The 13,967-nt window shown below is 35.5% G+C and overlaps 2 protein-coding genes across 3 annotated transcripts in view; one reads left to right on the top strand and one right to left on the bottom strand.

Annotated features, from left to right (window-relative positions):
- The window catches only part of MMP26 (matrix metallopeptidase 26), a 368,531-nt gene that overhangs the window by 337,268 nt on the left and 17,296 nt on the right, over nucleotides 1–13,967 (top strand). The window lies entirely within an intron of this gene.
- Nucleotides 12,894–13,847, bottom strand: LOC106993362 (olfactory receptor 51A4-like). The gene has a single exon (XM_015115063.3). It carries the CDS (start codon nucleotides 13,833–13,835, stop codon nucleotides 12,894–12,896), a length of 942 nt encoding a protein of 313 aa, XP_014970549.3. The 5' UTR covers nucleotides 13,836–13,847.

Raw genomic sequence — 13,967 nt, 5'->3', positions numbered from 1 at the left:
TCTACCTCCAAACAACTTATTTCAACATGTAAGGCAGTAATTCTATAATTCAGGAACATGTTACCTAAAAACCAGATCCAGGTACAGGATTTTAATTTTTTTCTATGTTGAAATAGTAATTTTGGTTTAGCACTTTGCTGATTTCCATAAGTCGGCAGAACTCTGGACTTCTACCCTGCATTTACATACACTGTTGGACTTTTTGACGAATCAGAGTACTGGCATCCATTTTAATCACTTGGAGAACAGAGTTATACAAAAAGCATGTGAATTACTGGGTTGAGCTGGTGCAAAGGCAAGTAGTAACTGTGACATTAGTAAGCTTACCAGAAAGTTGATAAATATTTGAGCCCACATGTCAAAGTACAGGGGAAATAGAGACAGAACACAGTTACCAGAGTTTTGCTGCTGTGTAAATTTAGCAATTTATCCTCATCTGCCAAGTCTCATCCTGCCTAACAGATGCTTTCCCATTAGCCAACAAAGCTCTGGGGATTCCAACTCAGAAGAATGTACTTAAATTCCTACCCACCAATAATAGACAAACAGAGAGCCAAATCATGAGTGAAATCCCATTCACAATTGCTACAAAAAGAACAAAATACATAAGGATACAACTTATAAGGGATGTGAAGGACCTCTTGAAGGAGAGCTACAAACCACTGGTCAAGGAAATAAGAAGGGACACAAACAAATGGAAAAACACTCCATGCTTATGGATAGGAAGAATCAATATCATGAAAATGGCCATAATGCTCAAAGTAATTTATAGATTCAATGCTATCCCCATCAAGCTACCATTGACTTTCTTCACAGTTAGAAAAAAACTACTTTACCTTTCATATGGAGCCAAAATAGAGCTCATATAGCCAAGAAAATCCTAAGCAAAAAGAACAAAGCTGGAGGCATCACACTACCTGAGTTCAAACTGTACTACAAAGCTACAGTAACCAAAACAGCATGGTACTGGTACCAAAACAGATATATAGACCAACAGAACAGAACAGAGACCCCAGAAGTAATGCCACACACCTACAACCCTCTGATCTTTGACAAACCTGACAAAAACAAGCAATGGGGAAAGGATTCTCTAGTTATTAAATGGTGTTGGGAAAACTGGCTAGCCATATGTGGAAAACTGGCTAGCCATATGCAGAAAACTGAAACTGGACCCCTTTTTTACACCTTATACAAAAATTAACTCAAGATGGATTAAAGACTTAAACGTAAGACCTAAAATCATAAAATCCCTAGAAGAAAACCTAGGCAATACAATTCAGGACATAGGCAGGGGAAAAGAATTCATGACTAAAACACCAAAAGCAATGGCAACAAAAAGCCAAAAATTGGCAAATGAGATCTAATTAAATTAAAGAACTTCTGCACAGCAAAGGAAACTGTCGTCAGAGTGAACAGGCAACTTACAGAATGGGAGAAAATTTTTGCAACCTATCCATCTGACAAAGAGCTAATACCCAGAACCTACAAAGAACTTAAACAAATGTATAAGAAAAAAAAAATCAAAAAGCTGGCAAAAGATATGAACAGACACTTCTCCAAGGAAGACATTTATGTGGCCAGAAAACATATGAAAAAAAGCTCATCATCACTGATCATTAGAGAAACTCAAATCAAAACTACGATGAGATACCATCTCATGCCAGTTAGAATGGCAATCATTAAAAAGTCAGGAAATCACAGATGCTGGAGAGGATGTGTAGAAATTGGAATGCTTTTACACTGTTGGTGGGGGTATAATCAATTCAACCATTGTGGAAGATGGTGTGGCGATTCCTCTAAGATCTAGAACAAGAAATACCATTTGACCCAGCAATTGCATTACTGGATATATATACAAAGGATTATAAATCATTCTACTATAAAGACACAAGCACATGTATGCTTATTGCAGCTGTATTCACAATAGCAAAGACTTGGAACCAACTCAAATGCCCATCAATGATAGACTGGATAAAGAAAATGTGGCATGTATACACCATGGAATACTATGCAGCCATAAAATAGGATGAGTTCATGTCCTTTGCAGGAACATGGATGAAGCTGGAAACCATCATTCTCAGTAAACTAACACAGGAACAGAAAACCAATCACCACATGTTCTCACTCATAAGTGGGAGTTGAACAATGAGAACACATGGACACAGGGAGGGGAACATTACACACCAGGGCCTGTCAGAGGGTGGTGGACCAGGGGAGGGACAGCATTAGGAGAAATACATAATGTAGATGACGGGTTGATGGGTGCAGCAAACCACCGCGGCACGTGTATACCTATGTAACAAACCTGCATGTTCTGCATACATATACCAGAACTTAAAGTATAATGAAAACAAAAGAGTTCCAGCAGGTGAACTCTCAACTGACCCTGGAACCGAGGAGAGTCATACAGTGCCCCTTAAATAGCAATAGTCAACAATTTGTGAACAATACCTTTTAAGCTTCCTTGGCTCTCTCTGAAAGAATTATGATTATCTCTTCCGTGATTTCAGCACACCATATAAAAAATCTTAGAGCAGTTTCACAGTGTAGGATAACTAGGCCTTTATGTGTCTACTTCTTCCACCTGATTTAACTTTCTTGAAATTACAGGTTTTTCACTTTATAAATTGAGAAGGCTTTAAAAATTTAATTTGAATCTAGCATCTTCAATGCCAATAGTTTTCAACTGGAGGGATATATCATACTTTAGTATAGAGTTTTAGAAAATTACCAATGCCTAAGCCTTATTTCAAATTCATTGTCTCTCTTTACTTAATATGCCATGTATTTTATTGATATTTTGTTGACATATTATTTATATTATTTCTCATGATATATATTGTTTTCACTGTAAAAATATGTTTGTTTCACTGTAAAAATTGTTTTCACTGTAAAAATATGCTTATTCCCTTTTAAATATCAGACATAACATTCGCTGTCCTTGAACAAAGTTTTTATGATGATTCTTAGAGATATTTTGTTTAAAACTTCTTTTTTTGTAATATTTTTATAATCTTCTTTTACACATCACAGAAGCAACTAATTTTTTGTCAATTTTATTATTTTCATTATCAACTATAATCAAAAATTTTACATTTAAAATGTATTAGTAATAAATTATTCATGGCCTTTTAAAGATGGACTTTCTAAAGTTAGCTTAATTATCTTAAAACTGTGGGTAATTTTTTTTTCACTTTGATGCATTTCTGGAAGTTCTGTAATTAGTAACAGACCAGAATTTTATGTTTTTCAGGGCCCATGAAAAAGGACTCTATTAGGTACTTCAAAATTTTTTAAAATAGCATCTTAGGTTACCTATAGACCATTCTCTGGCCTGAGTTATGATTTCCAGGACTCTTTTTAGTCAAGAGGAGGATAGCTCCACTAGACCACTAACCCACAATTCAGCAGCACAAGAATTAATTTTACAGGGCTAAATCAACTGATAAGGAACAATATATATGTGTTATGCTCTATTGTCTTTATATATAATAGGCTTCTCTCTTCTAAGCTACCAGAAATCCATAATAATCTAGTAAATTCTGCTCGTTAAAAATTGAAATTAAATAGTTCGAAAGTGTAGTCAATTTTCATTAAATTCTCAGAGTTCAGAAGTTCTCATTGCGTGTCCTTGCTTTTTATGACGTGTTATTTACAGAGGTTCAGTAAGAACCTGCCTTCTTTTGAAGCATGATACAATTTGAAAAATTGATTACATTGTCTTCCACAATAGTTGAACTAATTTACACTCTCACCAATAGTGTAAAAGCATTCCTTTTTCTCCACAACCTCACCAGCATCTACTGGTTTTTAATATTTTAATTATAGCAATTCTGACTGGTGTGAGATGGCATCTCATTGTGGTTTTGATGTGCATTTCTCTAATGAACAGTGAGGTTGAGTTTTTTTCGTGTTTGTTGGCTGCATGTATGTCTTCTTTTGAAAAGTGTCTATTCATGTCCTTTGCCCACTTTTTAATGGGGTTGTGTTTCTTCTTGTAAGTTTGTTTAAGTTCCTATAGATGTTGGATATTAGATTTTTGCCAGATGGATAGATTGCAAAAAATTTCTCCCATTATGTTATTATCTCTCTGTTTACTCTGTTGGTAGTTTCTTTTGCTGTGCAAAAGCTCTTTAGTTTAGTTAGATCCCATTTGTCGATTTTTGGTTTTGTTGCAATCGCTTTTGGTATCTCTGTCGTGAAATCTTTGCCCATGCCTATGCCCTTAATGGTATTGCCTAGGATTCCTTCTAAGGTTTTTATAGTTTTGAGTTTTACAGGTAAGTCTTTAATCCATCTTGAGTTAATTTTTATATATGATGTAAGGGGGACTTCCAGTTTCAATTTTCTGCATATGGCTAACCAGTTTTCCCAGCAGTATTTATTAAATAAGGAATCCTTTCCCCAATGCTTATTTTTGTCAGATTTGTTGAAGATCAGATGGTGGTAGGTGTATGGTCTTATTTCTGGACTCTCTATTCCATTCCATTGGTTTATGTGTCTATTCTTGTACCAGTATTATGGAAGACAGTGTGGTGATTCCTCAAAGACCTAGAGGCAAAAATATCATTTGACCCAGCAATCCAGTTACTTTGGTATATACCTAAAGGAATATAAATTATTCTATTATAAATATACATGCACACATATGTTCATTGCAGTACTATTCATAATAGTAAAAACATGGAATCAACCTAAATGCCCAACAATGATAGACTGGATAAAGAAACTGTAGTACATATACACCATGGAATACTATGCAGCTATAAAATGAATGAAATCATGTCCTTTTCAGGGACAAGGATGGAGCTAGAGACCATTATCGTTAGCAAATTATCACAGGAACAGAAAACCAAATACTTTATGTTCTCACTTATAAGTGGAGGCTGAATTATGAGAACACATGGACACATGCATGGGAACAACACCTACTGGGACCTGCTGGAGAGTGGCGGGGTGAGAGGAGGGAAAGAATTATGAAGAATAGCTAATGGATGTTGGGCTTAACACTTAGGTGATGGAATGATCTGTGTAGCAAACCACCGTGGTACACATGTATCTGCGTAACAAACCTGTCCACATACTGCAAATATACCGCTGAATTGAAAATTAAAGTTGATTACCCAACAAAGGCCTTACCTGGAGTATCACATCCTGGAGAATGTTTAATCAGGTATGACCAGCCTCTTTTAAGGAACTATAGTTGACTTTATGGATCCAATGCTGACAAAGCTCTCCCAAGTAAACTGGCCTCTTATCTGGCCTATGTGGTCTAGCCCTTAGAAGTGCTAAGAAAGATCACATCCTAGTAGGCCAAGATCCTTGGGGTATTTTGTGGACTTTGAGAAAAGAAAATATTACACTAAATTATAGTTACCTAAAGGAGTAATTTGATGAAAAGAGTTCTTGAACTAGGATTTCTAGACTAGGTACAGGATATAAAAGTAGCTTTTAAATGTCCAATTTTAGATTCCTTATTACAATTTATAAGAAGGAAAAATTAGCATTTTTCCTTTCCTTACATAGATAATGAGGCCAAGGTTAATGAAAGTATTGTTTTGTGCTCAAGATTAATCTTTCTTTGAGATGATTTTTAAAATAATAACTAGAGACTACAGGGAAAAAGTTGTGTTTTGATGGAAAAGTATGCATTGTTTAAAGCACAACCTTCTGGGTTATCCGATTCCAAATAGATGGGGAATTTGTTCTTTCATTGCCTTTGAGATATTTTACAACTCTGTAAATTTTATTGATTAACAGAAACCAAAGTAATTCATGTATGGAGACATGCAAATAAATTCTGTCTCATACAGGTTCAATGGACTTCCTTCTACTGTGGAAGCATCCATTCCTATACTTAATGTGCAAACTCACGTCAACATTCCTCCTATGACTATGTCTGTTCTGTGAATTCTCCTTCTAAGTAGTTGTAGCATTTGCCACATTCCTCACTTAAAAATAAATTAAATGAGAACACCTTTAATGGATGTTTATTTTATACCTGTGTGAGCACCATGATTTTGCTTTTTTGTAAAAATTAAAGGATTTACATTCTTGAATGGGAGAGAGAAAACAATATGTACAGTATAATGACTTATGCATTAGTGTTAAAAATTATTTATGACACTTTTTAGGAAACCTTAAGGAAGACTTTATTCATAGAGACTATGACAATAGCTATGGGGGTGACTACCACAATGTGCTGTTACAATAGGGAAAAGAGATTAGTCTCAACAAATACAGAAGGAAAGGTAGGAATTTATAGCCAAAAACAGAGCAGTGACGGGCAGGAGGAGTTGGTGGGTGGAATATTACTAATAGGAAACATCAGGGGTATGGGTGTACTCTGGCCACACTGCCCTAAGAGCTTGCCACTGCCATCCTCACTCCACTATCCACCAGGGTGATTACACATCATCAGGGGAATGGTAGAGGATGAGGTACCTGATTCAGTATCTCAGGTGATTAGATATGGAGGGTGAACTGTTCAGGTTAAACTGATTTAGCAAGATTCTTGCTAAATTGAACAATACAGAGATAAACACAGAAACCCTAAAGTTGAGGCTAGCTAAGAAGAGAGTTCAGAGATGGCTGAGTAGAGCTTGGTCAAGGTGAGAATCTCTGTCATCAACCCTCTTGTTCAAGGAAATGAAAGAGTTTCTTCTTTAGTGTGAACAATGTTAGTTCGTTTTCTTATTCAGTCATCTTTTTTTCATCAAGGAAAACCTGTCTTATCCGTTACAATGTTAGTCCATTTTATTCATTAGGGACAAGCTGTCTTATCTGTTGAGACTTTGTAGTCAAGGATATTTGCTCAGGCCTTTAATGAAGGGAATTGTTGTGAAAGTTTTTTAAAGAGATCGATAGTTGAAAACCTAGCATCTGAGTTCAGAGGGCAGCTAGTGGGATTCTACCTGTTGAGCTCAAAGTAACTTTAGATGATGGAGTGAGGATGGCAGTGGCAATATGACTAAAGGTTTTGTTTGCAGTTTGAAGGCCTCTAGTGATAGAGTCAGGTGATTCGGTAAATTTCTGAGTGGTTCACACACCAGCAGGCAAGAAGATAAAATTTGAAGTTTATAACAAGTTTTCCAACTTCAGCTTAAAAGGTTTGGTGAAAGGATAGTTTCATTCTCAGTAATGCCAAGTCAGAAGGGTAGAAGAAAAATTGGAAATATTGATTGGAAGAGTTGTAGTCAGATTTTAAAAGAAAGTAAAAGTGGTACTCAATAAGGGTGTACTGTACTTTTCCAGTGAAACAAAATTACTCTTTATATTCAGCTCTCTTTCTTAATTACCAAAAAAGTCTGGTCTCATTAGCTTTGGCTTAATTATTTATGTAAGTGCAGCAAGAATGGCAATTAACTGCAAAGACCTTACAGGTTTCCTTTGCTGCAACTTTTCATAAGAATCTGAAATTTGATTTTAAATACTCTTTCAAGGTCAAACAGTCAAGCCAAGAACTTACCACCAAAGTTCATTTGCAATACCTAGAGATTTGTGTGAATTTATTCTCTTCTTGAGGTCTCAAAGATATTCTGAGGTTCCTGCACCCATCAGAAAGTGAACTTGTTTACCTGCATTTAAAACTGGGAACTGTGTAAGCCAGGTGTCAGGCTGTTTTTTTCCTAGAAGGCTTTATGAAGCTTTGGCTTCATAAAGTCAACCTTGCTTCCTTAAATTTGATTCTAAGCACATCATTCTCAAACATAATATTATAACCAAAACTTCAGTAATAAAATCAGTGTTTTCAATTGTGTCCTGTTACAGATTCTTTTTGAACTTATCTGATAACTATTTTACACAGATATAAGAATATTCAATAAAAGTTTCAAAATTCTGAAGGGATAAGGTAGGGAGAAAAGAAAAATGTTTCATATTTGTTTACAGCATATAATCTACTAAATTTCTGTAACTTACATATTGCTTGAGACAAAAGGGAAAGGGGCTTCTTTTATTCAGAAAATACGACATTGAAGAATCAACAGTGTTTCAAAACAAAACCCATTCTTTATGAATTCATTCAGTCCCATGGAATATATTTTGTTTTGCTTGGTTTTATGTTAGCAGTTTCATGAACCCATTCAGTTCTAAAGATCCAATAAGAGTTAATTTGACAAGATATTTGGTTGCTTCTGTGACACTCAACAAAAATAATAACTGGAATTACTGCTGATAGCATTATATTAGGGCATATCGTAAATAGAAAAATAATTCATAAATTTCTATTTACATGATTTCAGAAATAATAACATTTTGACAATACAAATATAACCTAGGAAAGATTAATTATCTTTTTTATTTGACAATGTTTCCATGAAATTTAGCAAGTAAAATAAACCAAATTGTTTTTTAACTTTTCTCTTTCCATGGTGAAAGAACAAATCTTTTGAGAGTTTTCAGAGGCCCTCTGGGAAATCTCAAGATCAATTCAAGAACAGGAAGATTTCATTTAGGATTTGATTTTGGAAAGGCAACATTTTCAAAAATTTTTTTTAAAAAAAGCTCTTTTAAAAATGAGAAGTCTTGATTCTCTTAAATAATTATTTTCTTAAAATAATCTCTTAAAGAGTATCATAGCATAAATATTAGGATAAAATGCAGCAAACTATTCTGATAAGACATAGAACTTTGGTTTTCTAGTAGATTACTAAAATGGTACAGAAAAACACTTTTACAATTTTTTATTAACAGCAGACAAATAATCCATGAAACTTTGTCATTTTTGTTTTGCATCTGTATTAAAGATAATTAAAGACATTAAAGATAATTAATAAAAATAGATCCACTTACATATTTAGTCAACTTGACCACACATAAAATTCCTGTTTACAAACAATCTATACTCTTAAAAAATATCCATGTGAGTTTTCCTTTTCTCATTCAGGAATACTTGGTCATACTTTAGAATGAAATTACTTTAGGATAAAATTGCCTTTTTTTCCCCTAAACAACATCATATCTTTCATACTTCATACTTTTTCTTCTTGAAAACACACTGGACTTTCCTTAAATTTTTTTAAATGAGTTTTTTCCTTATTATTTTTAGTAGTTTTGTCCACATACATTGATTATAACATTTAACCATCAGTTTCTTTCTTTACAGAGAAAACTATAATAAGAAATAGACAAATATGAATTGTCATAAGCCCAGATTTGGTAATAGGATTGCAAATTTATTAATACACAATTTCACAATTTCTAGAGGCATATACTTACTCATAGATCAATTTTTCAATGTGGCAAAAACATGTTTACTAACGAATTCAAATATATGTAACTTCTATAAAACATATAAAAATAGGATGCCAAAAGAGTGTAAACTTAAACTTATGCTTAGTAATGAATATTGTACTAGTTCATCTTATTAGAAATGACTTAGATACTTAACAAATATCTATTATTAATGAAGCAGCCTAACATTAAGGTTGCAAGTTACTAAAATATTCTGGAAATTGTTTCAAGGTAGACATAACACCGAACAAAGCCAGCCATTATCTCATATCTCAAGTAATTTACCTGTTAACTTTTTTTATGTGGCAGGCATGTTAGGTAAACATTACAAAAGTAGAAACCTAAAGAGTTAGATACATTTTCGTTTGTTTTACTGCTGTGGTTGACACACATAAAATATTTATATTAAACAATTAATTTTAATTGCATCTTTACTCATGTTCCTAAGTTGAATGATTTTCATAATCTTAAACATCCAGTAGATATACTATTACCTTACTCAGCTTTTAAACCCAAGTAAAGTGAAATGTATGCTTTTTATTATGCTTAATGCTGATAACTCAGAAGATATAAGGGTTTTCATTAAGCAAACATTATTAAAATAGGCTCACTTACCACATATTTGCCTATGTCAAGCAAATTTGAAAATAATTTTATTTAGGTTTTTTTCTGGAAATTTTAGGAATATTTAATTTATAGGCACTCACTAATCTGGATGCCAATTTGAATAAAGTTCCTTTAAGGTATTTTATAAACTAATTCGGTAATACTACCCAGAAGTAGAAAAATATTACATCTACATAACATGTTTACATGAATGCATATACATTTGATTTTAAAATTCTTAGCTACGAGTTAGTAAAGCATAGTAATACAAAACTGACTGGTCTATATAAAGTAGTTCTTATCTTTAATACACTTTATATTTCTGTCCAAATAGTATTTTTGACAAAAATTGAATAAATTGAAGTTACTGACTCAATAAGGTCTAAATCTTTTTTTAAACCAATATTTATGGGGAATTTTTATGATTTTCTTTTGTCCTGATAGGTAACCTGACAGAAGTTGTGGGCTACCTTTTAGGCAAGTGTCTGAGGAAACATCAAGCAGTCATCTGGCTGTTTCCAAAGCTCCTCTGAATGGATAAAGTATCCAGTCTATTTTCAGTTAGCCCTTTCCCTGTCTTTCTGCCTCAGATGATTGCTGTTTGGGGTTCCCGAGTGCCTTGAAAGCTCTTGATGTGTATAGGGAGTTCAAGTGAGTATAGAGAAGTGAGCTGCTTAAGCTGAGGTTTATTGTGGAGGCTGCGGTGAGGCTGTTCTGGGGATGGAGGTGCCAGGTGGGCCAGTCATCAGTCTCCTCAGGGGAAAGTGCTGGTGCACAGTGGTTCCTTCTTGGTATTAAGTGAGGTCATCTTCAGTGATAGTGATGAGACCAAACAGGTCGGTCCTTGGGCCCTTGGAAGTGCATTTATGGTGGTGGCTGTGGCACTGGCAGACCCAGGAAAGATTGTCCTCAGGTCATCAGGCATTGTGCACAGGTACCAGTGGTGGTGGTATCAGCGATGGCCCTAGATGGGCTGATTCTCGGGCCCCTCAGGGGCTTATGGTGCTGGTGCCACCCTGCTCTCAAAATGGTGCCCTGATGCAACAGCGTGTGTCCTGGGGTGAAGGGAGTGAATAGACTTGGTGGTACATACAGTCAGCAAATATTCAAGAAGGGAATTTCAATTGACTGAGAAATTCTCATTAGGAAAAGAAGAATCAAATGGAAGTAATAAAACATTCTCACACACCGTCATGAAAAAAATTCCAGCCCACAAATCAGGAAATAAATTTTAATCAAAATTAGGATCCAGGAAGAACATATACCCCAAAAGTTGAGGAATAATCCCTACTCAAGACAGAGCCAGGAAGAAAGACTTCCAGCCTACCAGTTACCTGTCAAACAGAGAAGCCTGAACCTGGGCCTCTAACTCAGTTCCTGCTTACCTGGGATTGTAGCACAGCTTCTTGAGTACACACAAAACCTTAAGAATCAAATCTGTCCTTACGATTGTTCAATGGGCTGTCAAAAGTGTGTACATACGGTCCTGAGTGAAAAGTCTGGGGGTCCAATGATTAATGTGATCCTGAATCATGGCACCTCAGTTACTTTTGATGCTTAAAGAACAGTAAGAAAAACTTTATTAACAGAGAGTAACATGATATGTACAGAGGTTTGTTGTAGGGGAGAGAGATTGGGCTCAACTCTAAATAAACAGTGAAAAGCAAGAATTTATGGATAAGGAGTAAGGTTGGGGCATAGGTTACTAAGTGGAAAATTATTAAAAGGAAACATCAAGAGTAGGGAAGACTCTGGCTCACCTGACATTCCTAGTGTTTTGTGTTGCTGTAAAGGAAAATATCTCAGTCTGTGTACTTTATAGCAAAATGGGTTTATTTGGCTCACAGTTCTGCAGACTGTACAAGAAGCATGATACCAATATCTGGTTCTGGCGAGATCCTCAGAAAGTCTCTACTCATTGGTAGAAGGGGAAAGGGAGAAGGTATCACATGGCAAGAGGAAGGAAGCAAGATAAAACGAAAGAGGAAGAAGTAGCCAAGCTCTTTTGTTAACAGCCAGATCTCACAGGAACGTAGAGTGAGAACTCACTCAGTCCTACAAGAATGGTACCATGCCCTTCAAGAGAGATTCACCCATGTGACACAAACAACTCCACACTAGGGCCCATCTCCAACACTGGGGATTAAATTTTAACATGAGATTTGCAGGGGACAAATGTCCAAAGCATATAGTTGACCTAACAGGATTCTTGCTAACAGCAAGCCAGAATTGTCATACATCAAGTGGGGAATGGTAGAATATGAGGAAATCAATTAAACATCTAGAGTAATCAGATATGGAAGGGAAGGGGCTTTGGTTAAACTGACCTAGGATGACTCTTGCTAAAATTGAACAATATGGAGATGAATATGAAAATCAAGGCCAAGTTGAGAAGTAGAGGAGTGAGTCTTTGTCATTATGTAGAATTCCCATTGAAATGTCAAAGACAGGAATCTGTCACCTTAGAAGATGACATTTGATGCTCAGGAAGGAAATATTACAGTAAATAAAATGAGTAAATAAAGCCAATGTTTATTTTATTTTTATAAATTTTTCTTGTATGCATGTTAGTTTGTTTGAATAGTTTCATGTGCAAGAGTGTTAGTTATTGCCTATCGCAATTTCAGTTCCTGAGAACAAGCACATATCTCAAAAATGTCAAAAGTATGTGTTGAAAATAAGTACTTTAAATAAAGAGGTAGTCTTTGGTCACCTCTGATCACTGTCCAGTTGTTATGCAAGTGTATACCATTAATTTTCAAATTAACATATAGAATAGTCTTTTAACCATTATGAAAATGACAAGAATGCATTGTGTTCATAGGAGTGGTAAGGGAAGCTGCGTAAGAGTGAAACCTGGCAATACATTTTGTTTACATCAGAGCCCCAAGCCTAAATACTGAACCAACAGGTTTTCAAGTTTGATTCTTTAATCCTAATAAACAGATTGAGAAACTATATTGTAACATGATTAACATAGTATGTTTTCTTATTGATCTATTCTGCTTGTTTTCTCGACATTGAGTTAAGCATCATGTGGTTAAGCATCCCCTTCAGCTTTGCTTCTGGCACAGTTTTTTTAAGACGAGATTTCTTATCTGCTGGCTCTTCACACAGTATACAATGGGGTTCATCAGTGAAGGCACAAGCAGAAAAACATCAACTATGAGGATCCTAGTGATTGGGAAACTATGTTTGGCAAATCGGTAGATGACAGCTAGGGAGATAATGGGCGCATAGAAGATGAGCACAGCACAGATGTGGGAAACACATGTATTGAGGACCTTGAGCGTTTCCTTTTGTGATGCTATGCTCAACACTGCTTTCAGTATCGACATGTAGGACATGAAAATAAATGTCAAGTCTATGATGCCTGTGAGAGCCACAAATAAGCCATAGATGATGTTGACCTTGTTGTCAGAGCAGGCCAGTTTCATGACATCTTGATGGAGGCAGTAGGATTGGGACAGGAGGTTCTTCTTACAGTATTTTAGATGTTTTAGAGTGAAAGGAAATGGGAGGATCAACAAAACATTTTTGAGAGAAAAAGCAAGCCCAATTTGAATGACTCTGGCACTGGTGAGGATGGAAGTGTATCTCAGGGGGTTGCAGATGGCAATAAAGTGATCAAAGGACGTTATAAGAAGTATAGATGACTCCATAGCTGAGAATCTATGGATGAGAAACTCTTGAGCAATACAGGCATCGGGGGAAATTCCTGGAGCATTGAACAGGAAAATCCTTAACATGGTAGGGAGAGAGGAGAGGGATAGTCCCAGGTCAGAGAGAGCCAACATGGAGAGAAAATAGTACATGGGCTCATGCAAAGAAGGCTCTGTTTTTATGAAAAATAGAATGGTACAATTCCCCAGGATAGCAACAGTGTACATGAGACATATGGGGAGAGAGATCCAAATGTTGGCATGTTCCATATCTGGGATCCCAACCAAGTAGAAAACAGAGATTTCCATTTCAGAGGTATTGAGAATGGACATCCCAGTATTTAAGAGCAAACATGAGAAGCTCATAAGAAGTTTTCTGTAGAGGTATAAGTAGATTGGCTCAAATGCTCTATCCTATTGAACTCATTGAGGTCTTATGACACCAGGTATATAGACAATTTTTAG

Source organism: Macaca mulatta, chromosome 14 (assembly GCF_049350105.2).
Source record: "Macaca mulatta isolate MMU2019108-1 chromosome 14, T2T-MMU8v2.0, whole genome shotgun sequence".
NCBI lineage: Eukaryota > Metazoa > Chordata > Mammalia > Primates > Cercopithecidae > Macaca > Macaca mulatta.
This window is presented reverse-complemented; position numbering and strand designations above follow the sequence as displayed.